This window comes from Fonsecaea multimorphosa (genome assembly GCF_000836435.1).
Source record: "Fonsecaea multimorphosa CBS 102226 unplaced genomic scaffold supercont1.9, whole genome shotgun sequence".
In the NCBI taxonomy this organism is placed as follows: domain Eukaryota; kingdom Fungi; phylum Ascomycota; class Eurotiomycetes; order Chaetothyriales; family Herpotrichiellaceae; genus Fonsecaea; species Fonsecaea multimorphosa.
Genome location: NW_015971643.1, coordinates 175,166 through 201,792, shown reverse-complemented (window position 1 = coordinate 201,792; position 26,627 = coordinate 175,166). Strand labels below are relative to the sequence as shown.

Sequence of the window (26,627 nt, the reverse complement as noted above, 5' to 3'; positions counted from 1 at the left end):
CTCAAATCTCTCCTCTAATCCTTTGCTCTCTCGAGTCTCCAGGCACCAAATGAACCCGAACACCCCGACAAACGAGCGTGCCAAGAATGAAGGTCCCAGGCGTTGCTACAAGTGGTACAAGTAAGTCTTTAGCGCGTCAGTATTTGCCTCAAACCATACCGCCCTTCTAGCACAGATCTGCGCAGGCCGATCAACCTCGCGCAAATACGCTGCGTACTGTTGCATAATTCCTGCTCTAGTGGCTCTATTGCCCAGCTGAGCCCAGTGTCAAGGCATCGAAACTTACCCAGGTACCAATCACCTGGGCCTCTCGGGTTTCGGGCCCCAAAAGACCTCGTTTCAGTCACCCAGGCTGACCCTGTGGCTCCCTAGCGGTCGACAACGGCGCCGCTCACTGTCATTGCGCTCGTCCTGTACGGCTGCGAGTTTGAGCTTTACAATCCCTACTCCATCGAAGCGGAACTAAGGCGCTTTAAAGTTCCTTGTTTATGAAGGGCATGGCTCTGGGTCTCTAGACTTTGCTTCGTTTTGCTTGTCTTGCTTAGCTGAGCTTTGCACTGAGCGGCGCAGGCGAACCCTGGGCACGTGCCCCTCTGTGGCATTTGGCATATCATAAGGTTTCACGGATGTCGGTACGTGGTATTTCCGCGAGATACAATTTCGAGTAAGCCACTTGCCTTACTGTGCGACGAGAATGAGGCCCACCCCATCATCCAATCTGAGTGGGTGCTGGGATCGATCCCCGGAAAAAGCACCAAGAATTTTCGAGCCACGGCGAGCCTTTAACTGTTTTCTGGGAGCTGCGATGTTGACGAAGACTCGCAATATCATGGTAAGTCTGAGGTACGGTCAATCCAGCTAGATGGACGTCCTGTGGATCTACATCGTGGACAAGACAAGGCTCTATCTCGCCTGAAGCTATGCCACGATGGCCGACGGCATGCACACAAGCGAAGCTTATGTGGTTCCGAGTGTTCCGGACAACTCAGAAACCAATTTGTCTGTCGCTGACGATCTGTTGGCTGGTTTGCTGTTCGTTCTCATTCTTATACTCGGTACCTCGAACGTCTACATTATCTTATCATGCCTGATCCATCATCTTATCATGCTTCAGCGATAATCTTATCATGCGCTCGTTTGTATTGTTCGCAGCTCTCCCCCTGCCTTGGGTCACTGCATTCTCCTTTAATGCCTATGATTTGGGATTCCATGGCACCTATCCCCCCCAGCATTTCCACTCCGTCGACTTTGAGCCGCCTGCGCCCAGGATTACACAATGGAACTCTCGGTTCGACTCTGGAAATCTCTTCCTCACTCAAAGGGGCCCTTGGTAAGCGGCCCAGCACGCGGTCCAGTCATCCTAGATGCGAAAGGCAACTTGGTTTGGATGGAAAACGATAAATTCGAGCAGGCGATGAATCTGATGTTCGAATGGCGCGCCACTGACCGTATCCGGATGAGCGATGTATTCAGCAGTCCTTCGCGCAAGGATGGACACGGCAAATCCAAAAAAGACGCCTTTGACTTCTTCCACGTCAATAGTGTCGACAAGACTGACACCGGCGACTACATCATCTCGGCGCGTTACATGCACGCCATAGTGTGCATCAGTTCGAAGACGGGCGACATCCTGTGGCAACTCGGCGGCAAGAACAACAACTTTGAAGATGTCAACGGAGCAACCGATTTCGCCTGGCAACACCATGTGACGTGGCAGGGCAACAACACGATATCCCTCTTTGACAACCACGCCAACAACGTCTTTCACAGCCCGTCCAAACACAGCAAGGGTATGATTATCCGACTCGACATGGAGAAGATGACTGCCACTCTTCCAGGCCTTTGTCCATCCAGACAAGATCCTCAACGTGTCCCAAGGCTCTGTGCAAATGATTCCAGAAAGCGGCAACGTGCTGGTTGGATTCGGCAACTCACCCACCTTCGTCGAGTATTCAGCGGATGGCAAGGTTCTCTGCAAAGCACACTTTGCGCCCCACCTCTTATATGAGATCATCGAATTTGGATTCGTCAAATCGTACCGCGTGTTCAAGAAGCCGTGGGTGGGCAGGCCAAAGACAATACCGGATGTGAAGGTGAAGGGAAGGAAAGTGTACGTGAGTTGGAATGGAGCGACCGAGGTCACAGGGTGGAGATTAGAGACGACTAGGGCGCTGGAGGCCAAGGACCACGAGTTCGCGACGACTCAAGCATTGAAGCGTGACGGGTTCGAGACGAGCTTTGCGCTTTACAAGAACGAGAAGTATGTGAGGATTGCAGCGCTGGACGCACGCGAATGAAGTCATGGCATACTCGGCAGTGGTCAAGACGCCATCGCCTTCTGTAAGCAAACCCGGGCCTCCCTTCCATCCCAATACCTGCCTCTCATATTGGTAACTCCACCCTGTAGCTCGCGCACTGGTCAATATTCTTCCTCGTCTTCGGCTGCACCGTCTTGTGATCGGGCTTAGCGGGCTTGATATTCTTATACGGGAAATTCCCGGAGCTACCGCGGCCTCCCAAGCTGTCTGGCCTCCGAGCTCGCTTGGGTGCCGCCGTGGCGGGAGGCAGTCAGGAGCATGATCCGGAAACGGAGCCTCTGCTATTGGACGAGAGGGAGCCTTGAGCGGTCCTACTTGGCTCTTTTGTACATTACCCCTTTTGGTTATCCATCGACTCTACGCTGATGTTGTCGATAATGCCCCGGCCGGTGTTCTTGGACAATCGGGCTTGAACCCGACATATGCAGAACCATGTCACCTCGAAAAGAGCGAATGTCAGAGGAGACTCCTTCTTCTATGACGCTGGAAGAAAACCGGGACAGAGTGACAGAGTGGAGCGAGTCTCCCTGTAGGCTCTCGACACTCCACGGTCGGGGTATCACGGTCATAAGCACCAACGGGGTATTTTTTTCCCACCCCGTCCCATCTAGTCGTCCCATCAAAGCCTGCATGAAAAGCTGCAAGAAAAATGCAACCTCGAAAAGAGAAATGTGCAGAATGAAGGGAACGCCGGGTTTCCTGGTCCATTCTCATTGCTTATCCTTTCCTCGTGTCTCTTCAATTTATCTTATCATGCCAAACATCGATCATCTTATCATGATTCAACGGGTCATCTTATCATGAAACGCCCGTGTATTCGAGGTTGCCCTTTTTCTTCAGCTTCACGCAGACTTAGCGGCACGGGACATTGCGTTCTGGGGTGCATCTACAATATAAGAGAAGACGGGTCAGACGAGATCAGGCAATATGCAGTAAAAAAAGAACGAGGAAACCGAGTTGACGATGGAGTTTTCCACCCACGGCTTCAGGGGCAACAGCCTCGCCTTGGCGACAACCTGGCGGACGAGCACCGATTACGAGGTACTCGATAGTATTTGCGCCTCGCTCCCACATTCCCTTGTTTCTGGTATTTCTCTTCTCCAGATGTCTCTGTTGAGAGAAGATTCCTTGGACTGTTCGTTGTCCAAAGCATGGCACAGTATCCACTTCCCCCAACTCTCCGCCCGTACTGTGCTGTTACGGTCAGTTGGGGAGATGTTCAAATTCAAAAGCGGTCGAGGGGATTGATCATCTTATCATGCTTCAACGATTATCTTATCAAGATAGTCAACGTAATCCCATCTGAGACCGCTTGCGTCCTTGGTCCTACATGCCATTTGGATCTTCGCTGACGAAGAGGAAGCAGGGTGCCGCTAAATCAATACCTAGGTAGGTATAAACATTACTTGGCCTGACATCCAGGTCAGTCTCGCGTGCAGGGTCAATGTCTGCGACATGTGTACCGCCTGAGTGCCCATCAATCAAGCCTATGCCAAGTCACAGATATCGTCTTTCGTGCAGACCCCATGGAATGGTGAGTAACTCGAGGACTACGCACATAATAACCAGTCCCCAGTGTTCAATCCTTTTTGGGATGACTTGTCTGGTGTATCTCGGGTTGGAATTTGGTGTCAAGGAGGTTCACGCTTCACGCTCGGGGACTGGAGTTGTCGTCCAAATCGCCATCATCAATAGGCGTGCATGGACCCTATACATGAACATATGTCGTGGCCGAGAAAAGCCAAGTCGCTCTGGCGGCAAGAGGTTCGATGTCCATAGGGACTGGGAAGGGTTTGAACGATAATGAGGCTGGGACGGAACAACGGGTTTGACCGTGAAAATTCCGCAGCGATATATCCTTCTATGTCCAAAGCACCTCCACAAATGATAACGAGGCAGATTGGCCGATCAAGAAGGCACTAGATGTTCTGAGCTCTTGAGGATCAAGTAGCATCCAGTCCTCCTGGCAGGTACTCAAGTAACGCAAAGATGACCTCCAATCTCTGGCTTCCAACTGTCAACCATCATCCATCTGTCGTTCAGCCTGACACCCCGACACCTGCGCTCAGAGCGAGTGACACTGGTTGGTGCCTGCCTTCAGGTGGATGTCTCTATTGACATGTCCTGACATATGCTGTGTATCTGAAATCTCAAGTCTGTCGACGTCTTGCTGCGAAATGGAAAGCCTCGACGTTGAGTAGATGCAAGGACGATAGCTTCAGAGTCGTGATCATTCTTCGTTGGACCATTTGTCGAGCCATGCAACAATGTCTGACTTGTCTCCCTCCGTAGGCTTTCTCTCCGGCTCGTCTTCCCAGTCTAACAGCTTTTCTTCACCCGACTTCTCCTTTGTCTTCCGGTTTACCACCTTGCCCTTCTTGTCCATATTGGTGCCCGTGGCAGTGTCGGCAGAGATTTCAGGAATGGTCTCCAGACTCCTGGACTCGGTTCCGCGTATCACATTGGGTCCAACTTTTGCCTTCTGCTTGTACGCGGCCAGGGCCTCTTCGCCTTCTTGCAGCCCCTTGGGGCTCATCCACCACTTGAAGAATTCTTCGATTTTAGGTCTGAAGATGAAATAAACGAGGACGAAGAGACATAGGTACACATAATCCTGCTTGTCGAGTTGACCTTTCTGCATGTACCGCTGAATAGGGTTGAGACGCGACAGGTCCTCTGGGGGAGGAGTGTATTTGACCATGGCGAAGGGGTCAGACAAACGCAGCGTCGAATGTTTCTGCGATAGTGAGGTGCGGGCTCTGCACAGTTGGAGGAGACGTGTCAAACAGAGAAGAGCAAAGGTAGGCAGGAGACGAAAAATGTGGAAAGCAATTCTTTATCGACAACACGCGGTATTTTCTTGGGTACGAGATACTTTGTGAGGACTTTGGTGGCTCCGCGCCAGCCGAAGAACAGGAGCCTAGGAACCTGCGGAACGGCAATGACGCTGTGGCTCTCACTGCACACCCACTGCAGGGGCTCAGGCTCAAGCTCAGGCGCAGACTCGGGCTCGGGCCAAGCCGCTTGTCACCGCAGGCTTCAGCTTCCCTTCTTCCTCGCTTCCTCTGCATCCACGCTTCGATTTTTCTTCTCTCGCTGTGTTATGTGGCACCCCCTTGCACCGTCTCACGTCTAGATGGAAATGCTCTGTCATACCTGAAATGTGTGCAGAATCCCAGAATCAGACAGGTAGACAGGTAGATCCTGCAGGAGGTGGTTTGCAACGCACCCTTTTTAAGAGAAGGGCCCCATGTTTGCCTCCAGCAGCTGCCGTGGTCGGTATCACCAGCAGGACACCCGTTGCACCGACTCCGCTGGGGGTTCACTATGTCGGAAGAGCACTGTGGAACGCTGTTGAGGAAGGGGGGTTTGGACCAAGAAGAGTGGACGTTTGCTATGAAAACCGTGCCTTCTGTCTGCGTGTCTTCCTTGTTGTCAGCAAAGATCCAAATGGCGTGTAGAACCCATTACGCAGGCGGTCTCAGATGGAATTGCACTGACTGCCTAGGTATGTTGCGCATCGTGGATAGGACCCATTCGAGCATGGACTCTGCCCACAGTGTCCGCATCACTGTTACAATCCGACTGGAAGCGGATGCATCTGCCCGAGCCACTGGTCCCGGCGCATCGGTGTGCAGTCCCAGAGAATGGTAATCTGCATGTCTAACATTTCCAACAAACAATCCTTGCGAACGAGTCCCTCTCCCACTGTGTTGTTGGGTCAGACGCCAGTACATGAGTGGCTTTATGAGAGAATGCTCGCCCAGCAAAGTGACCCGGGACTTTTGTCTTCGTCAGATGCCCTCGTCTCGACTACTCCTGACCATGGTTTCCCTCTTCTTCCTCTGCAAACATCACTTCGCCCCCTTTCTACTGTTCTTCCTGTCCCTCAGCGACTGCTTGATTGCTTTCCAGATCACTGGCGCCCTGGGAGGCGTCAATTCGACCACGGGAGCACGACCTCTGAGATACGAGATCCATGATTTTGCAAACTCAGGCCCTGCTTTCGATTTGTTCATACTCGCTTTGATCGAGCTCCAAGAAGTTGACCAGTCAGAAGAGCTGTCTTACTTTCAAGTCGCAGGTCATTGTTTGCCAGCTAGTGTTTGCACCAATGCTTACCAGTCATAGGAATTCATGGCTTCCCTCGAATCCCGTGGGACGGTGTCTCAGGCAATGGTAGCTATCCAGGATTTTGCACGCACGCTGCAACTCCATTTCCCACCTGGCATCGACCGTATGTGGCATTGTTCGAGGTAACTCTCACCCTCCATGTCAGCTTCTTTGCGACTTTGCTGACCCACCCTCTACAGCAACTGATCTGGCAGCATGCCCAAGACATTGCTAGCGACTATCCCGATGACCAACGTGATGAATATTCGAGTGCCGCTCTCACTTTGCGGGCTCCTTATTGGGACTGGGCTGTTTATCCAGCATTGCCTGACGTGGTTGCGGAGCCTCAAATCTCCATCAACACTCCGAACGGGCGACAAACAGTGAACAATCCTCTCTACACCTATGTCTTTCAGTCTAATGCTGCAGGCAATGGATTTCCTCTTTCCGACCCGGTAAGATTTACACAACCTCTCTGGACTTCTGACGATCCACTGACCGTAACGTACGTGTAGATGGCCAACTTTTCCGAAACTGTTCGGTGGTGGAGTCCAGACACACAATCTAGCAATCAAAGCGCAGCTACGGCGGCGTTGCTGGCCAACGCTCCTGCGTGAGTCTATTCCCTCCCCCAAGCTAGCAATCGCTGACGCACGGTGTTCCAGCATTCAATCGTTGACGTATCAGATGTTCACGTCTGTCGCAAATTACACAACGTTCTCATGCACCTGGCCTGGGGGCCAATGGCTTACCGCGAACAATATTGAGTCGATTCACAACAGCATCCACAACAGCATAGGAGGATTTGGTCACATGCAATTTCCAGAAGTTGCAGGCTTCGATCCTGTCTTCTGGTTGCATCACGCCAACGTTGATCGTCTGTTTGCCATGTGGCAAGCGCTGTATCCGGACAGCTACATCGAGCCGACCGTGAATGCATATGGATCGTACTACGAGACTGTTGGGTTTGTCGATTCGGGAACAACCGGTTGGTGTCACCCCAATGGCAGCAGATGTGTAAACTAACGCATAATAGCTTTGGCGCCCTTTCATTCTGATGCTGGCAGCGCGTTGTTTACCTCTGATGACGTCCGCAGTACCAAGACGTTTGGCTACAGTTATCCGGAACTCCCAGACTGGGAGATGAGTCCAGATGAGCTAGCTAACAACGTACGGACTGCAGTCAATTCGCTCTACAACCCGTCATCAAACAGCACAATCAGCACCGCGACAAGAAGGACCAGGCGAAGATCACCGAGCATAGCCGAGAGTTTTGGCCATGTTTCGCTTGATTTGGCCAGGCAGCTCCGTGTTAATAACCTCAACAGGCAGTGGTCAATCACTGTACTTATTGATCGGTTCCCGCTTAATACGAGCTTCTGCATTGACTTCTTCATGGGCGATCCGCCGGATGAGGTGTCTGCTTGGCCTGCAGCACCAAATCTCGTCGGCACCTATGCCCAGTTCAATCCCGCCAACGTCACGATGCTCCATCCCAATGGATTCCCTGAAGGACAAGTGCGTGGCGAGATCTCAGTGACCCACACCTTGGCCGCAGGCGTGTCGAGAGGTGTTCTTCGAGACCTTTCACCACGGTCGGTTGCGCCCTTGCTTCGACAAGCTTTGAGTTGGAGAGCTCGAACTCCGGCTGGTGAGGAAGTACCGATTTCTGCGCTTTCTGGACTTTCCATATCAGTCTCCACGCGGCCTGTGGTTCCTCGTAACACGGAAGATGCTTTTCCGGTGTACGGAGCAGTGCAATGGCTTCCTGGCGTTACAGAAGGGAAACCATGCGGCGTACCGAGGCCACATGTACAGGACATGTTCTGAAATCGGCTGTAGGTTGCCATGCTACAGCCGTGTTCATCCCACTTGCTGCAGCCTACATGTCGATGACTGTTTCGATTCATGTCTACCACTCACCTACTGCACAAACCATTTCTTCGCGCGTTGACAGGGTGGACGGTCGGCTTATGTGCTCTGTTGCAGTTCTCTCGACTTTGGTCTCATTATTGGCATTGTGTTTCAGTCTTTCGTGTGGGGAAGCGGAGTCGCTTGAAATGGCATGTTGGACCATCATAATTGACCCCGATTTAAAACGTGCTAGCACGGTCTGGTGGCACTGTCGGCTATTGGCTCTACGCGTCACTTTTCAAATAGACGAGGATCTGGGCTATCTTTTGTGATCTCGACTTTTTCTCCGCAGAAGCAAAGATATTTCTAGCGGATCAACGGGGCTGATTTGCTGCTTATTGCGCATTCTTCTCATGATTCTTTGCTCCACTGTTGTTCTTTGGAGATACTCCTTTGCGAAAGCCGTGTTTGAGACTGCCATCCGCTCTTTTGGATTCTTTCGGTTCGATTGCTTGACATTTGTCTTTGACTATTCTTCCGCCATTTATCCTGCTGATCAAAGCTGCGAGTGCAGCTCTTTACCGTACAAGCTCAGCTCTTCATCCCGTCGTCGATCTCTGCGAGAATGAGGCTGTCAGGAAAGCTCCTCTTGCTGAGGGCGTCGCTCTTTACCTGCGCCCTTGCACAAGCGAGGACCACATCCACTTCTGTTCCTGCCTTGGTATTTGCTGGGCAATCCCATAAGTACGTACAATACAGTTCCGCAAAGAGAGGATGGGACGCGTAGCGTTGCTGAAATCCGAGCTGCTTATTAGTATTTCTTGGGAGGGCGGAGATAGTTGAATCTGTCACAATAACGCTCCGAGAAAGAGACCCGAATGATCTCAAGACGAGTGGAACGCTCGCAGATGGCGTGACCAAGGGTTTCTTTTTCTGGGATGTCTCGCAGCGTCTGGCGACTGCGTCGTATGTGGTTTCTCCACAAGGTCAGCCGTGTCGCACAAGTTCAATCTTCTGAGGGGTCCCATTTGCAGGGAATACACACTCCAGATCACATAGGGTCAAGACTTGATCGACCACAGCGGCTTGTTCTCGAGCGCGGGCGGAAGTGGCACGTCCACGATCTCATATTCGGGTTCAAGCACAACAAGGAGGGCGACCAATGTCACCGCCTGTATGATCAGCCCCCACGAGCACTGCAATCGCATCGTTGGGAAGAAGCACTATACTCTCAAGTAACTTGACTTTCATGTGAATCCGCTACCAAGGGAGACTGAGTTATACCTCACAATTAGCTCTGCAGCTCTGTCGTCCACCACCATTACGAATCTGACTCCCTCCGTGAACCAACACATGTCCTCCTCTTCCGCTTCCTTTAGCGGTGAGAGCCAACCGAGCTCGATGTCGGCTGCGCCTACGGCGGCGCCCACGGCGGCGCCCACGGGAGCAGCTGGACAACTGGCAGCTCGGCTGCATTGGTGCAGGGCGTGTTTGCGGCTATCATGTTCTTGAGTTGATCAGAAAGACCCTCGTGTAGCTTCTTGGGCTGAAGGAATTTGCAAAGCCACTAGGCCAAGGCGTCCTGGCAGGAAATACAGAGTATCGAGTACATGATACCTGTCTTCATCTATCGCTCTCCGAAATTTTTGATAGTATGTCACTTGGTTTTTGGACCTGTCCATCTTACCCCTGGCATTAGCGTGGATCTCCAAAGGATGCTAGTCCCTGAAGGGGCTTAATTAGTCGGGAGACAGGCCCCGAAAGGACAGTTGCTGGGCGCCATCTCTAATTTGTTAGGCGCCACTCCGACGCGATCTCCAACGCGTGGGCGGGCCGGGTTTGCCTGTCGACACGTCCCCCGGCTGCTAAGTGCTAGGCTGCCCGAACTTCCCGGGCATTGCTTACCCGGCCATCTCCACCGACCCAAACGGCTGATCTCAAACAAATAATGCCATCATCTCAAATCTGGGAAAGGAGTCTCTCTTGATCTGTACCTTTTCGCTGATTTTTGAGAGAACTTCTGCCGTTTCGTGGTCGCGTCAGTTCAACGCCACAGTCACTTGCATCTGTCCACCGCGTCCGGAAGCAGCCACCGCAATCGCTTTGGATCTTCGAGGGACGCCCTTCTGCCAGTCGTGAGATCGCAGTTGACCGATCAGGGCGTGTCATGAGGAGGAAGTCACGTCTTTCGAGAAGTTCCGCGACTCCGATCAGCACAGGGCTGGATAGTGCTCTGGGTACGTGGCTACCTGCATCAGAATCACCCTGGCCAAACTCGGTCTCAGCTACACCTACTCGACAGTTCCTCAATTAAGCTGACTCAACTTTTCCATTAGGGGCGTCGTCACCCACATATTCTGATGTGAATGCAACATTGACTATGCCTGAAGTGAATGGAGTGCTCAAGGAGCAGAGTCAGCCAGATGGGGTACGCCCTGCCTCCGGTCGAGTATCCAGTGCTTCCATGATGCGTTCAGGTACACTCAGTCACTGTGATTTCTACCGCCCTTTCCACTGACCAAGAAATAGTTTTATCGTCTTCCGAGTCCTCGCCCTCCTCTGAATCCGTGCCCTGGTCCTCAGCCATTGGTCACGCCGGCACTGGGAAATCAGGCAGAGTAATTGAGCGACTTCAGGGAGATATTGACCGCCTGCGACGCGAGAAACAACTACTCAAGACGCGGCTTGAAGAAGCAGAGAAAGAGAATGAGACCCTGAAGACACGAAACCAGTCGCTGCAGGACCGGACGAGCAACTACGAACAGTCACATGAAGCAAATATTCGGCAACTGACACGGAGGGAGAGACAAGTCGAAGAGCTCCGAGAAGAGCTGAGGAAAGAGAAATTGAAGACTGCAGCTGCGGAAGCCCAGGCCGCAGCCGCAGCTTCAAATGAGGAGATTTGGAGGGACCAAGCCAGTCAGGCCAAGGCCCTCGCCGTTCAGAAAGAAGTAGAATACGAAACCGTGGTGGCCTGCCGGAAGGTCGATTACGATCGACATCAAAGTGGATTGGACAAGATCAAGGGCAGCCTTGACGGTCTGTTACGGCGCCAACAAGATGATTTGGAAAAGCAAAAGAAACTGGAGATCATTGCCGAGCAGCAACGCCAGACCATTGCCCAGCTCGAAGAGTTGACAAAGAGATTGACGACGAATTTCAAGGCCTACAGATATGAAGTCGACGCCGCCATCTCCGATCTTCGCCAGGCCGCGAGCCACAACGACCAAGCATTGACTCAGAAGCTGGACGAGATGACTGAAGTGACTGGAAGAATGCGATGGGTCATCAAAGTTGATGATATTGTGAATCACAACCATCACGATCCTGTGCAAGGACAGCCGCAGCACTCTCGACGAGATCACGTCTCGAGACCGCCTTCGGCTCACGAAGAACTTTCAAAGAGAAGCCGCAGCCCCACGAAGAATGTGCTCACAAAACACAGGCGGAAAGATTCAGCAAAGGCCTCTAGATGAAGATTCTTCTGCGATTAAAGTGTTGCACAGAATTTGACATGACTATACGAAGTGATGACTGCAACATACATACAAGCAGGTCGTTAATAGAAAGCCTATGCTCCCACCACCCAGCGGTCAAAACCGTGAGGAGTTTGCTCACCTTAGTCAAGGACGTGCTCTGAACTTTAGCTGTGATCGTAGCGATGTGCTTAGAGGACCCTTTTCTGACAACGGAACCCAGTTTTATTTGCCTTGGGGACTATCAAACCACCGCCTCTGAGAGGCAAACACAGAGGGGAGACTTGGTCCGAAGGGACACTGCATGCATCACACAGCAACAACCAAAGAATATTAGCTACCCGCTATGTCAAAGGCGGCTGGCGTCCGTCCGTCATAAGTGTCCTGCTTCACACATCCAGCCAAATATTTCTCTTCATCGCCCTTCTCTTGAATAGCCAGTGACAACAAATTCTCACTACGAACGACTTCACCGCGAGGCTGAGATACCCCTCGCGGAGAACTCGGCGAAAGCTTTTTCCGCAGAGACTCCTCCCCTCTTACCGATCCCTTCTTCAACCCATTGTCAAATCATCTCCATTTCTGAAGAGGGTCTCATTACCCTTGCCAGCATAATTACTTATTGCACCTCTCCGGGCCAGTACTACCTTACTATCGGTCACTTGTCCCCTCGTCCTGTTCTTCTGAGGCGCCCTTTCCTGCCCGCAGGGCTGCGGAAGCACCCTGTGCGTGGAGCGGTGCAAGGGCGCTCTTGCGGAAATGGCGACGAAGAAGACGGTCATTCTGAGGTCGCTCTACGATTTTAGCGAGCTTGCAGTGAGTCTGGCTCTATGGAAACTTACACTCGTTGATCTACTGACATTTTCCTCCAGTCCACGGAGCTGATCCAGAATGACAAGTACGCCTTCCTAGCCCCCAAAACTGACCACAATTCAAGTCGTAAACAAACTGAGTGTCTGAATAGCGACGCTCATGATGGCCCGGAGGCGCCCGCATTCTTCTACTTCGATGCTGCCAACCAGGTAATTGGCTTTCGGGGTTGCAGTAGGACTGAAACGCAGCTGACAGCGAAACTTACACAGGTTTTTTGTGCAGACGTCGACCAAGGTGATCAGCACACCATGCCACAATTTCTTACTCGTATGGGGGGGTACATCGAGTACCACGAATTGAACCCACCCGGTTTTGACGATGAGCCACGGATTCGTCCCGTGGAAGGTACGGTGATGGCGGACATCATCCCAGAGGAATACGACGAAGAGAGCGCCGAGAAAAACGTTCTACTACAGTACCAGTCAGATGAAGATTCTGACGACCAGGACGCACCGGACGGACTGCTTCATCTGACGACGTATTGGCAACCGGCAAACGGGAACATCGGCATTCTTCCACCTATGTACGCAAAAGACATCACACGATTGACAGGCTCTTCTCTCTTCGCCGAAGAAGCTGAAAAGCGCTACCGAATCTTCCAAGGAAACTTCAACCTGGCCCGTGAAAAGCTCTTGAAGCTCGAACCATTACTCGTATGCCGCTTCATTAATTGTTATATTGGTCACTAACATTGTTCCCAGGAAATCTTTGAGAAACAATCCGGCAATAAATCGTTCCCAGCCACTGGCAATCTCCTCATCTGGCCTCCAAATCAAAAAGATTCCAGGATGCAGTTTGTGAAAATGAACGATGATCACCCGGGCTTCCAACGCGTCATCGTCAACAGCATGGAACAAACCCTCTGCAGAAAAGTTATTGCGGAGCTTCGTCCGTGGGACTCGAAGACACGGGAGTTCTTCATACCTCGAAATCTCCAAAAGGTAGGGAATCAGCCCACAGTCACGTTGCAAGCCTCGAAAATCTGGGACACAGAGCTCTATGAAAGCTTTGGAGATCCAAGAAATATGGATCCAATCATCACATCCAATTCCACCTCAGCAAATAATGGTGGCTCCGTTCCTACCCAAGAACGCCCTGATGCTAGAATTGCCGCATGGACGAACAATGTTGTGCATTCAGCAAACCCGGAAATCGCCCCAGAAACACCGAGAGAACCTGTAGCACCGACGCGTCGCAGAGTCGCAATAGAATCGGATAGCGAGGATGAAGAGCCATCTACCCCGGTGCCGAAACCCGTCCCCTCAACTACCGAAGATAGTACAGAAACCCGGTTAGTTTTGCTGCCAGAGGACGAAGATTTGATGGAAGCCGAGGGCCCAGCCACTCAGAACTCTGAATCTCCAGTGTCACCCCTCCTGGCCGGCAACGAGAGCGCCTTGATCGATCTTTCAGAAGAAGTTAGCTTGGACCAAGCTGAGGGAGGACTGCAAGCACAATCCGCATCTCATTCAGCTCTTCTGCACGAAGGACATGAAGTTGACATAATTACAGCATCGTATCAAGAAGCTACGTCTGGACACCAAGAAGATCACGACAATGGAGGCAGATCGAATGAAACGGCCAACAAATCTCCATCTCAATCCGATGCTTGTCCCAGTAGCGGAGCCACGTCCTATTCTCAAGCAGAAAAATCAGCAGAGGTCCACGAACTTTCGTCCTCGGCGACAGACATCGCGTCTATAACTCCAGAGGCCGCGAGTGTTCCCCCTTTTGAAAGACCTTCTTTCCACCAACGTGAGTACGGGATTGTCTCGAACACCCGGCCGTTCCGAGGGCAGAGAGGTCAGCGTGGCTACCGTGGACGGACAAACGCCCGTTATCGTGGGGACGGTCGACTTGGGACTGGTCAATCCTACGACCACAGTGAAAGCCCACGTCCGACGCAGCCGGACGGATTTCGCCCACGAGGGCCTGCAGGAGAGTTTCACCAGAGAGGAAATGGGAGGCTACGTCCTGGCTACTCCGGGGAGAGAGCAACGAGGGCCCGTGGCTTTCGAGGTCAACGACCAGGATCCACTCACCACACTCTCGTCGACCTGGGAACTCCTGCGAATAGTGCCCATCCATCAACTGTGCCACCAGGCTTGGAATGCAACGTACCGCTCCTGGCTGCAAAACCGAGTCGTGGCAATCTCAATCAATCAAGCGATCTCGGAGAGCCGCTTCCCCGGAGTGCTGCACCCTCTGAGCTAGAAACTCGCTCCAGCATAGCATCTGGATCTTCGGCTTCGGGACTGACACGGCTAAGGTTCAGCGAAGAGGGATCTGACTACGTTACAACGTTCGTTCCGAGAGTCGATCAATCTGCTATAAGAGAAAAGGCTATACAACAGGTTCAAGAGGCGATAGCCGCAATGAACAAAAAAGCGGAGGATCCGTCGCCCAAACTCCATTCTACAATGCGCCAACAAGGCAAAAATCCTGGAAAGACATCTGGAAAGCAGGAAACAGAAGCGGCGAAGAAAGCGCGCAGAGCCGCGGCATTGGCAGAAGCATATCCAACTCCGACAAATACCCCACCAAGATCACGGGCAGCCTCCCCCAAGCCAGAAGAGATGAGCAAATGGAAGAGACAGCAGATTAAGAAAAAGTCGGCCTTGGCTGAAGCACATCCAGACCTTGTCGCAAGCGATTATCGAGCTATGCAGACGAAAAAGCTCATCTCTCTCCTGGAGCCAGTGTTTGAAAATGGCAGAGCTTTCAGCGGCAAGTTGACGTTTGAGCTGCGATTCGGCCAAGTGCTCATCACACCAGGGCAGCAACTGCGCGACCGGACTTATCATAGCGTTGATGACTGGAAATCATACTTTGATTGTCGTCCTGCATCAACCGACACGCTTTCGAATTTCACCAGAATCTTGACATCCAACGGTGCAGACATCGACCGTATTCTGGAAATGAAGGGAGACACTGGAAAAGGCGCTGGCAAGCTTTGGAATCCTACTCCAGGTCCGCAGTCTGTCAGCTACGAGTTCCATTGCCAAAGTCGATTCAATGAGGACTTTCAGATTGTGGTAGACCAACATGGAAGATACGAGCTGCGAAAAGGTCTGGTCACCGTCGGTGATATCAACATACATGTGCCAGCTCAGGTCTGGGACCTCTCTGCCACGCTGACAGGACCTTTGAAGTGGCGGGATCCCCCGGAGACTGTCGCTCAAAGTGTCAGCGCTTTTGTCGGGTCCCTATATGTCTTGCCCGGACGTAACAAGCTCTTACTGGTGTTTCGACAGCCCAATGACCTTGAAATCGAAGTTCGCAACCTCGTCGTAAAACGGGACAGTTACCACAGCAGCAATCGTCCGGATGGTCAGGAGATCCTGCTCAAGATGACAGAGGCAAAGAATCTTCAATTCCGGGTTCACCCAGAGGATAAGAGGCTCTGGCAGGGTTACGAAGCCCCTGAAAAAGCTTACAAAGACTTTGCAGACGGCGGTCACATCCACTATGAAATGTCGCTTGTTCATAATGGGATCAATGATGTGCTTGCAAAGAATGAGGCTCTAGAGATCGGGGAGCTTACAGACACAGAAACTACCGGAAAATCCCTCCTTGATCCCACCATCATCCGTTCCATGCTCGACATTGCTGTCCAAATAGTCTCAAAGATGGATTTCGTCGGTATGCGAAATTACGGCACACAGCAACGTCTAGCAGATCAGAAACAAAAAAAGGTCGAGCAACTCCAAGCAATGCTTGGCGGGAAAGCACAAACTATCCTGCAGCTTCCCAGTGTGGCTCGAGGACCTTCTCAAGCGGCAAGTCGATCTCCGGTAGCTAAGAACAACAGCACGGCTGCCGGCGGAGCATCGGTCGTGCAACAGTACGTTCCTGGGGTACGCATGAACACAGAGGCGCAGGTGGTGATTGACGAGTCAGGTCATCGTTACCGGCTGGGCCTGGGTGGAGCGAGGATCCCTCTTGTTGAAGACGACGAAACGCAACGGTCCGGCTCCGGGGAGTCGGTCATACCGGATGACAGCGCAAGTCAAGCCGGTGGAGCGAGGGCACATCTGCGGTCTGCGCCGATAGGGTATAAGCAAACCGACCGACAAGCGGGGTTTTGGTGAAAAGAATCTCGGTGCGGAATGTGAGAGACTTCCAAAGATACCCAATGGTGAGCGACATGCTGGGTACGGTGTTGTATGATCTTGTTTTCCTTTCTTTTTGTACGAGTATCATTTGAAGGGGGAGACTTGCTCGTTTCTTGGCTTGGACGAGACAAAAATGTTCGACCTGAAAGCAGAACAGTCACTGCAATTTGATTACGACTGGTGTTTGAGCAATCACCGCATGGGTTCGCGCGGCCGGCAGATGGAAGGTTGCCAGAAAACACATGCGAAGGCGTTGAACTGGAGCGCAGCATCCGAGAGGCGGGCTGAATTGGGACAATGGGGCTGGATGAGCATGAAAAATGACAGTGATACTCGATATCAACGACAACATCAAAACACTGGGAGGCACGTTTCTCTTCACGACTGTATGGATCTACGTTTGTACAACAGTGGGACAGCGGAGAAAGAGCGTCAGAGGTAGAGATAGAGGGACACTGGGGGACAAGGTCTAAGTTAGATGCAGGTCCACCGCATAGATTGGATGAGAAAACTGTACCGAGTAGCATTAGCTGCTTTCATTCCGTGACTATCCTAAAGGTTCATCCTTTTTCAGTGCTCACTTTGTTCGTTTTATTTACATCGCAGGAGACCTGCTGATAGATTTCCTTCGAGATCCTGCTGGAATGCGCCCGTCTTCGTCGAGATGGGTTTCATCTCCTAAGTCGCCGTAGGGAGTAAGTCCATCAGCATCGGCCGGACCGCCCCGGACCTCCTTGAGGTCGAGTCCGAGACTCTCTGCATTCTCATTCGATGGTCTTGTTGTCGGCAGCGGCGCGGCCTCGCTATCCTCAAAGTTCTCGATGGCCACGGCGCTGCTCGAGGTCCGTTTCCTTGAGGCCGAGCTCTTCAGGTTCTTGAACTTACGCTCTTCAGCCCTTAAAAAGGCCCAGACATCGAGGTGCGCCGACCTCTCAGCCCACATTGCCGCCGTCATGCCCTGGCGATCGCGGGCCAGGACATCCACGTTGTGGTAGCCAACGAGCAAGCGCACGATGCTTATGTCGTTCTGATGCGCGGCAATATGCAAAGCCGTCATGCCCCTTTCATTTGTGGCCACTGGGTCCGCTCCCGCGGATAACAAGCGGCGGACCACGGCCACAGATCCCGAACTGGCGGCTTTGTGCAGTGGTGTTTGTCTCGTGTTTGTGACAGTGTTGACCAGTGCGCCGTGTGTGAGGCACAGATTGACCAGCTCCAGGTTGCCCAGCGAGGCGGCAATGTGTAGCGCGCGCCAGCCGTGGTAGCCCTCCGCCTCCACGGACGCCCCGCGCGAAAGGAGGAACTCGACGATCTCTTTCTGATTCTCTTGCAAAGCGACGTGAAAGGGTGGTTGGCCCTCCTCGTCGAGGCTTGTCAAAGAGTCCGGGTTCTTGTCCAAATGGGCGCGGACTGTGGCTAGATCGCCCTTCTCGATCGCAGTGGTGAGTTGATTTGCGGCACTGCCACTGGGCGAAGTAACCCCCTGAACTTGCCACTCTGCTGCTCGGAGGAACTTGTGGATATCGAAGTGGGCGGTAAAGAAGGCGACGACTCGAGGGGTTGAGCCTTTGCGGTCTTGGGCGAAGAGTTGTGCCCGTTTGAGGTCTGAATTATTGGTGGTATTTTGCCCCTCCAGGAGCGTCGTTACGGTTTCGATGTTGCCCGACCGGACTGCAAGATGTAAAGGGATGTTGCCCTTGAAATCGGTAGCCAATACGTCCGCATCTCGCTGCAGAAAGAATGCAACAGTCTCGGTGTGCCCGCCTCGAGCGGCGCGGTGGAGAGGAGTCCATAGTTCCCGGCCCTTGTGGAACATGCTTCCCCCGTTCTCGAGGAGAAAAGCAACCATGTCAGTGAAGCCCCCTGTGGCGGCATAGTCCAGAGGACAGAGGCGTTCCTTGTCCCGAATATGGACGACTGCGCCGGAACGCACCAGCAACTCGGCGATAGAGAGCAAGCCACGAAGAGCAGCAACGTGTAGAGCAGTTGCCCCTTGGTTGTCAGTGGTGCCCACCAATGCGCCTGCTTGGAGAAGTGTGGTGACCATTCCTTCGTCTCCTTGCTCCACAGCCTTGTGCAAAGCTGTAAAACCCTTCGGGCCGGCGCAGTCGAGCTGGTCACGTCCGTACCGGAGCAGTAGTTTGACCATCTCAAGCTGACCGTAGGAAACCGCAAGGTATAATGGAGTGCTCTGACCGTAGAGCGTGTCCAGCAGATTGGCGCCGTTCTCAATCAGAATCTCCGCTACCTCCTGATGGCCGTGCAAAGCTGCCTCGTGCAGTGCTGTGCTTCCGTACAGGTTACGCGCGTCAAGACGCAGGTTGTATTGATTTTCTGCAATCAGGATTCTCAGAAGCTCGGCGAGTCCGAATCCTGCTGCTAATGAGATCCCAGCACCACCAGAAGAAGCCCACGTCCAGGCCTTGTTGTCCCACTTCCGAATCTCCGGAGACTGAAAATCCCGGACTCGAGCGATGGTAATCAAGCAGTCACTGTCGGAAAGCAGTGGAAGGGCCAAGTCTTTAATCTCTTCGGCGGGCACACTGTGTGCATGGTGGCCCCATTCGAGCACCGCGTACCGCAGAAACGCGAAATCCTCCAGTGCCGTCCCGAAATCTTCTCGGTTCTTGTATGGTAAGTTTCTCATCGAATCCAGCATCATGTATTGAAGGCACGTCTTGGTGATGACGAGGTTGGCATCGGTGAAAAGACCGTGGTTGTGGTCACGGAGATACTCCTCGAGCGAGTGATGGACCAAACGTATAATCGAACTTTCATAGTCCACTTCGACCAGCCCGCAACAGCAATCTATAAGCGTCTTCACAGAGGGGAAATTGTCACTGTCGAGATCACAATCCTCAGGTCGCAGTGCCATGGCATGCTGCAACTCCTGTACAGTCATCGGCCTCCTGGCGTGAGATACCCACATTAGCGTTCTGAAGGCTAGGTCGCGTCTTGCATCGGGCAGGGTGGCGATTCGCTGGATGGTTGATTGGAAGGCATGAGTCAAGTCAGTGGAGAGATGGAGTAATGCTCGCTTGACATCTGCCCTGGTGATCTGATCTAGAATTGTCTTTATCTGGAGAGCGGGCAGCAAGAACATGCCATTTGCGTTGGTGCATAAGGTATTCAGGACATGTTCCTTGAGTTTGTCATCCATCAAATATTCCGACTCTGGCTGCTCCTTTATCGTCTGCACAAGAAACTGCCGAATGTCCCCAGGGTTTGCTAGGATATCGATCATTGAAGGCTCGTGAAATTTGGACACGAGATCAAGAACATGGGGCCTCAAAGTGGCTAGCACTTTGACTGTGCCGCCAGGAGAATTTCTTATGGCATCAATGACCTCGAAAAAGCCTGTACGCTGGGTTTGGACATCGGCCTCGTCAAGAGCATCGACTATGATAAAACAATGGCGAAACGTTGCCACCACGCGACGGAGAATGGTCAGTAAGTCATGGAACCAGGTTTGGTCTTTGACAGCATTCCTAGTGCGTTGATAAAATTCGGCAACAGCGGAAGGGACAATTTCGCTGTGGGAACTGAGCTGGCGCAAAAGCGACCGTGCAAAGCTGGAAGGACTCTGTGACTGTTGGTCTGAGTAGTCGTAGTAGTAGAAAGCTATGGCGACGTCGTGATCTTTGAATTTGGCACGCAGATAGTCGACAACATGAGAGCATAGGACAGACTTGCCAGCACCAGGGCCGCCAACGCAGAGGAGGTCGTGGTTGGAATTGTGGTCAACCCAGTGAGAGAAGTCTGGATGTTCAAGAAACCATCGGCCCGTGCCTGCGGCTCGTCGCACTTGCAGATCCCGATGTTTGTGAAGCGAGGAAAGAGGAGCCAGCCAGTCCAAGATATCGGTGGTTCGCCTCTCTTGCTCCCTCAATTCAGCCAGTCGCGTGGCTTGAGATATTTCATTGACATCGGTGGCTGTTCTCGCGAGGAGTGGAACAAGGGCAATGATTCCTTCGAGTTGAACTGCAAGTTTGGAAGACTCATCCGCAGACCGACCCATCTGAGCCGACAGTTCGCTCATCTTCTTCGATATTAGGAGCATTTCTTGCAGTCCTTTTGTAGCATCCTCGGACGTCTTGGACAACAAGTTGAATCCTTCGATGGTGAAAGCGAACTGAAAGGTCTGGGTATATCGTCGGAGGTTTTCCACCATCTGCATGACCTCCCTCTGCTCAAAAGGCCACCTCAAATGGTCAATAGCACGGGCGATTTTTCCACCATCCGAGGGTTTCAGTCTGTCGCCAATGCGCTCCATCCGTTGCCGGCAGTCTCTGATAGCGTTTGACAGAACCGACTGAGTGTCGAGAGCCCGACCCTTGACCTTTTCGCTCTCCAGAAAATCTCGCAGTCCACTAAGAACTTCACCCAACAGAAGTAGTTCATCATGGAATTCCCTGATCGTAGTGGAGCGTTCCTTGATAGAATTGACGTAGATTGATATTGTGGCGCTGATCTGCAGTGCCAGGGTGACAAGACCAGCAATACTGCTGGCAGCGGAGACGCCGTCCATGGGGAGATGAAGACGGGTTGATTGTGGACGAGGGCATGACTCGAGCCAGGAGCATTACTTGTGATATGCGGGCAGCTGTAGGCGATTTATAAGGAGGGCATAATGGCGAGAGTGGTGGCGGGATGAGCGACTGAACCAGGTCGAGGAAGGCCATGGTGGAAGTGCCCAGTGAGCGCAGTTACACCGAAATCTGGATAATAGGTAGCATCAGAAGTGTGAGGTACCAGGTATGGACTGCTCATCATTGCCCGCAAGAAAAAAGCTTTGACATATTATTAGTCAACATCCTTACCCCTGGCATATCTGACACCCTCTCTATTACCTTGTATACCCCTGACTTGTGGGTGACTTGTGGGTGCAGTCTCACTGACTTGCGGCCCACGCCATACCTGCCTAAGTAGTTTCCCACCGAGGCACCTCCAAGGAGGGTCGTTGGCGACAGTGACCGCCAACGTACCACCGTCAACCTGAGAGAGATGCAAGTCAATGCCTTGTCCAGGATAAGACACCGTCTCCTCAGCCTTCCATCGGCCTTGGTGCTTCTTTGGATATGTCTTCTCTTCTGGGGTGAGCGCTACACCTTTCAACAGAGTGTCGCTCATTGTCTGTGGCGACAGTGGGAATCATGGGTATCTGAGCACATCCAACACTTAACTACACTGAGACATACAATGCTGACTCTGTCATAGCCAGGTCATGCTCAGCCTCATCATGTCCTCCTTGTCGCCGACCCCCAGCTCGTCGATCCACATACCTACCCTGACAGACCCTGGCCTCTGTCCAGCTTAACCATCCTCTACACCGATCGCTACCTCCGCCGCTCCTATCAATACCTGCAAGAGTACCTCCGACCAGACGCGACCTTGTTCCTCGGTGACTTGTTTGACGGTGGCCGGGAATGGGGCACTACCGAGTCGACATCCCCCGAGAAGCGGTACAGAAAGTACGGGTCGCGTTTCTGGCTGAAAGAATACATTCGCTTCTCCAACCTCTTCTTGCGGTCGTGGGCCAAAGGCCCTTATGCGAGTGCCGCTGAGCCGACAGGCCGGCGTCTTCTGGCATCTCTACCGGGGAACCATGATTTGGGGTTTGCCGCAGGTATCCAATTGCCCGTGAAGGAGAGGTTCGACGCATACTTCGGCCCGCTCAACCGAATCGATATCATTGGCAATCACTCATTTGTTCATTTGGACACGGTCTCGTTGAGTGCCATGGATCAGGTTGACCCCAAAACAGGGAGTTCGGGAGCAGGGGACGGGAGTGCCGCCGCGACTTCGTCCAGCAGAATCTGGAAACCCGTCGAGGACTTCCTCGTGGAAGCCAAATCCATCAGAGCCAAAGCCATACAGCATACATGCGAGACCAGGTTCGACTGGAAACGCCCGCTCCCGCAGTTGCAGTCTCCCTCGATACAGCGAGCTGCCGACGTGGGAGACTCGGATTCAACACAGAAAACCCACTATCCCGTGAGCTCGTCCCAATTCCCGACAATCGTCCTCTCTCACGTCCCCCTCTACCGATCCAGCGAGACGAGTTGCGGACCGATGCGGGAACGAGGCACTGTGATACCCCTGCAGGCAGGCTATCAGTACCAAAATGTCCTCACCCCGCTGATCTCACAAGACATAGTCAAACATCTGACCGCAGAGGAGATCACGATGATCTACTCCGGCGACGACCATGACTACTGCGAGATCGAGCACAACGAGTTCACGGGCCGCATCCGAGAAATCACGGTGAAGAGCATGAGTTGGGCCATGGGCATCCGTAAACCGGGAGTGCAGCTCGTCAGTCTCTGGAATCCGGTCGACGTCAACAAGGCAATGACTTCTGGCAACCAAGATTCACCGCTGACCACGCCGCGGGACACGGTACAAAACCATCTTTGTCTGCTCCCGGACCAGTTGAACATCTTCATTCGCTACGGCCAGGTGCTGGGCTTGACGATCTGCATCCTCCTGGTAGGTGCTATTCGGTACAACCCTTCAGCCGCAATTGGGGAAGCATCGCGCGACCGCGACAAATCCGAACCATTACTGCCCACCACCGAAACACACAGCCCCGACACCTCAAAGAGCTCCTGCATTCAAAACGGTCACGGTCAAGCGGAGGGGCATCATCAACTGTCTACGCGCAAAATGGGCGGGTACGGGTACGGACAGCTCCGAAACTCTTCTCCCTCAAAACCTCCTTACCCCTACATCGACTACGCCCGAAACAGTTCTCCTTCTCCTGGTGGCCCACACACAGGCGAGCTTGACGGTAGTGACGACTGGGGCATGCCGAAATCTACCAAGACCAAAACCAGAGCGCGTCAGCGCCAATGGGGAAAGAGCCAGAACCATCCGCCGCGATCGAGATTCGCCTTCTTTGGTCGCTCGTTGTGGCGAACCGCGTGGCCCGTCTTGTTGATTTACGGGTGGCTGATTTGGAACGGCTGACGGCCCCATATCGAGATAGGGATGAAAATTAAAGTCCATGGGAGAAAAGATGCGTGTGTATTACTCGCACGTTTGGTGCGACCCTTCAACAGTTGAGCTTGTTGGATTGGATTTCCTTTCCAGCTCTCTTGGGCCGATACAGAGACCACGGTGAGAAAGCCACGGGATGTACCAACAAGGGCAATGACGCCTTCATGTAACGTGACAAAAAAGTTCAAGGCTGGTTCTACCTGCAATGCTTTTAGACTTAAAGTCTTCCATTCACCTTTCCGGACTTGCACTGAATCAATTCAGTCAATTCGTCCTCGTTACGACAGACCGGCACTTGCGGTCCGTGCAAGCCCACCCATAATACACCCAACAATAAGACCCAAACAGATGCTACAATTGCGGAAACCCTTCATTTCTTTGCGTTCTTGCCATCGTTTGGACAGCACATCTTGCTCCCAGCGCACATGTCACCGCAATCGAGTAAACATGCTTGGTTGCCTTCACTCCTAAGACTTGCAGTCTTACTGGCGTTCGCGTTGTTCTTTGGAGTCAGATGGCCACTACCAGCGCCCTCATTCGGATCAGATCCAGGTTCGAAAGAATGTGGATCCCCTTCATTCACGAACTCAGGCTGGATGGTCGAGCTGTGGATGCCGTAGCCGTGTAGACAGCCTCGAATTTCCCGCGCTAGATGCATGTAGCTGGCAGATCCCGTCCCGTTGATATCGCAGTCGACCTTTACATGCAAGCTTGCCACGAGCTTGGTATCACTGAGCTGCCAAACGTGGAGGTGGTGAGCCTCAATAACTCGTGGAAGTGACTCAATGTCTGCTGTGATCTCGTCGATGGACATGCCCATAGGAACTGCCTGTAGAAGAATTCGCCCTGCTGCTCTACAGAGTGGGATGGCACTGGCCAGAATGATGATGGTAATGACAAGGGATATTGCTGGATCGAAGTAGTAGCGTCCGGGGAATGTAGTCAGCCAGATGATCAAGGCAGTCACTATTACACCAATGTTCCCGAGGGCGTCGCCCATGACGTGGAGGAAAACTCCGCGCATGTTCAGATCGCCATGAGAGTGGCCATGTCCACCGTGCCCATGGCCGGATTTGGCGCCATCATGTTGATGATTGTGGTTGTGTGCTGCATGGTTGTAGTCAACACTCTTTCGTTTGCTTATACTGCCATAGCCAGCAAATCGCTTGTCATCCTTTGAAGACGATTGCACACCGTTAGCGGAGGTTGCCTGACGTTGCTCTGGGGAATCCGGTTCTATCAACAGGGCGTCTTCTTCTGACGCTTCAGATTCAGAGTGCTCTTCCAACCGTGCGGCTTGGATAATATCCTGGCGGAATGAGGCTGGATGGATGTGGATGTTGTCGACCGAGCCGAAACCTCGACCAAAAGAACCGGATGTGCGACGGCGGTGCCGAGGATGGATCTCGCCATTAACGATCGACTTACGAGTCGGCGTGTTCGAAGATCTAGCTGAGATGGTTGTGTTCTCTTCATCAGACCTTGTGAAAGCACGGCGGTCGGCGCTTCTGAAAGTGCCCACTCGGAATTGGGGAAGTACATCTTCGATGTTCCCATGCTCGTCCACGACTTTCTGTGTCTCCGATTCGTCCTCATAGGCATGGCTATGGCCTTCTTCGGCAGACTTCACGGGATCCTCCTCGTGTGAATGTTCCTCGCCGCCAGGACCATGGCTGTGTTCGTGGAAAAGGAGAAGCCCGAGGACGTTGGAGGCAAGTCCCAGACAACCGACAATGAGGACGAGTTTCGGGTTGGAGACGGGCTGTGGTTCGACAAATCGCTGGATTGCTTCGAGGAAGATGGACATGCAAAGGGCGACCAGAAAGACTCCATTGACAAGGGCACCCAATGTTTCGGCGCGTTGCCAGCCATAAGTGTACATCTTGGAGCTTCCAGTATTGGCGACACGGACTGCCCACAGTCCGACGCAAAGAGAGATGACATCGTTTAACATATGAAATGAATCGGCCACCAGGGCCAAAGAATGCACCGCATAACCTGGAGGGTGCGTGAGTTGCTCAGTTCGACACCGAGTTAATGTAGGATCATACTAACCAACGACCAATTCAACAACGAAAAAGACAGAATCTATGCCCAGAAGAATACAGATCCTCTGCGTCTTTGAGAACCCCATCTTCTTTTGCGTATCGGGAGGCTGCGCGCAAGGTGGCACGCAGCACTCGTTGACTGTCTCAGTCGAAGCGGTGGCAGGAGAGAATCGGTCAGAGGCCCAGGACCGGGACGACGAAGGGACTCGATGCGGGCTAAAGTATGCCTGTTGAGGCTTCTGGACAGGATCGGTGGGATGATTGAGATAGGAATGGACCGTGGGTGCTGAAAATGAGGAGACACCAGAGGGGGGAGGGGATGAGATAATAAGAGCCCTAGGCGAGGGCAGGGGCCACGACACAGGCGCGGATTTCTCCTTGTGGCAACCGCAGGCGTCATGAAAAAGGAAATGGCAAGACGATGCAGGGGTGGCAGGACTCGGTACGGGCGGAGGATGACCTGGAAGAGGCCGTAAGTTAACCTCTGATGGCGAGGGCGGGGGCGAGGGCGAGAGCGAGAGGGTGAGCGACAGTGGCTGCGGCTGTGGCGCCGGCTGTGGCTCTTGCTGCTGAATAATGGCCATGTCATGTGACTGCTCAATCCGTTTCAGCTCCATACTGCTGGTCTCTCCAGGTTCTTTGTCTTCTGCCATCTCGAAATGATGTGTCTGTAAAGATTCAAGTCATCGGCTCGCTTTGTCTTCTTATTTGAATTGCCAACTCTCTGCATACCCGCAACACTCAGGTCACACTTCATCAATGGTCATGCCCTCCCAAATCCTGCTCCCTCCCGACCGCGGAGGCTCGTTGCATCAAAGGACGATGCGACAC

The 26,627-nt window shown here is 52.8% G+C and overlaps 8 protein-coding genes across 8 annotated transcripts; 5 read left to right on the top strand and 3 right to left on the bottom strand.

Annotated features, from left to right (window-relative positions):
- Positions 1–1,276: 1,276 nt before the first annotated feature.
- Z520_05231 (uncharacterized protein) lies at positions 1,277–2,297 on the top strand (the record flags this gene model as incomplete). The annotated part of the gene is made up of 2 exons (XM_016775734.1): positions 1,277–1,790; positions 1,855–2,297. 2 exons carry the CDS (start codon positions 1,277–1,279, stop codon positions 2,295–2,297), a joined length of 957 nt encoding a protein of 318 aa, XP_016632893.1.
- A 2,251-nt stretch (positions 2,298–4,548) lies between these two features.
- Positions 4,549–5,019, bottom strand: Z520_05230 (uncharacterized protein; the record flags this gene model as incomplete). Its single annotated transcript, XM_016775733.1, has 1 exon — positions 4,549–5,019. One exon carries the CDS (start codon positions 5,017–5,019, stop codon positions 4,549–4,551), a length of 471 nt encoding a protein of 156 aa, XP_016632892.1.
- Positions 5,020–6,143: 1,124 nt separating this feature from the next.
- Z520_05229 (uncharacterized protein) lies at positions 6,144–8,261 on the top strand (the record flags this gene model as incomplete). Its single annotated transcript, XM_016775732.1, has 6 exons — positions 6,144–6,402; positions 6,450–6,574; positions 6,632–6,886; positions 6,947–7,044; positions 7,097–7,419; positions 7,468–8,261. The coding sequence occupies 6 exons, from the start codon at positions 6,144–6,146 to the stop codon at positions 8,259–8,261; spliced, it is 1,854 nt and encodes a 617-aa protein (XP_016632891.1).
- Positions 8,262–10,665: 2,404 nt separating this feature from the next.
- Z520_05228 (uncharacterized protein) lies at positions 10,666–11,761 on the top strand (the record flags this gene model as incomplete). The annotated part of the gene is made up of 2 exons (XM_016775731.1): positions 10,666–10,762; positions 10,815–11,761. The coding sequence occupies 2 exons, from the start codon at positions 10,666–10,668 to the stop codon at positions 11,759–11,761; spliced, it is 1,044 nt and encodes a 347-aa protein (XP_016632890.1).
- Positions 11,762–12,520: 759 nt separating this feature from the next.
- Positions 12,521–16,725, top strand: Z520_05227 (uncharacterized protein; the record flags this gene model as incomplete). The annotated part of the gene is made up of 4 exons (XM_016775730.1): positions 12,521–12,577; positions 12,634–12,783; positions 12,844–13,287; positions 13,336–16,725. 4 exons carry the CDS (start codon positions 12,521–12,523, stop codon positions 16,723–16,725), a joined length of 4,041 nt encoding a protein of 1,346 aa, XP_016632889.1.
- Positions 16,726–17,344: 619 nt separating this feature from the next.
- Z520_05226 (uncharacterized protein) lies at positions 17,345–21,277 on the bottom strand (the record flags this gene model as incomplete). The annotated part of the gene is made up of 1 exon (XM_016775729.1): positions 17,345–21,277. The coding sequence occupies one exon, from the start codon at positions 21,275–21,277 to the stop codon at positions 17,345–17,347; it is 3,933 nt and encodes a 1,310-aa protein (XP_016632888.1).
- A 476-nt stretch (positions 21,278–21,753) lies between these two features.
- On the top strand, positions 21,754–23,718 carry Z520_05225 (uncharacterized protein; the record flags this gene model as incomplete). The annotated part of the gene is made up of 2 exons (XM_016775728.1): positions 21,754–21,906; positions 21,967–23,718. 2 exons carry the CDS (start codon positions 21,754–21,756, stop codon positions 23,716–23,718), a joined length of 1,905 nt encoding a protein of 634 aa, XP_016632887.1.
- A 400-nt stretch (positions 23,719–24,118) lies between these two features.
- Z520_05224 (uncharacterized protein) lies at positions 24,119–26,449 on the bottom strand (the record flags this gene model as incomplete). The annotated part of the gene is made up of 2 exons (XM_016775727.1): positions 24,119–25,746; positions 25,804–26,449. 2 exons carry the CDS (start codon positions 26,447–26,449, stop codon positions 24,119–24,121), a joined length of 2,274 nt encoding a protein of 757 aa, XP_016632886.1.
- Between the last annotated feature and the right edge of the window lie 178 nt (positions 26,450–26,627).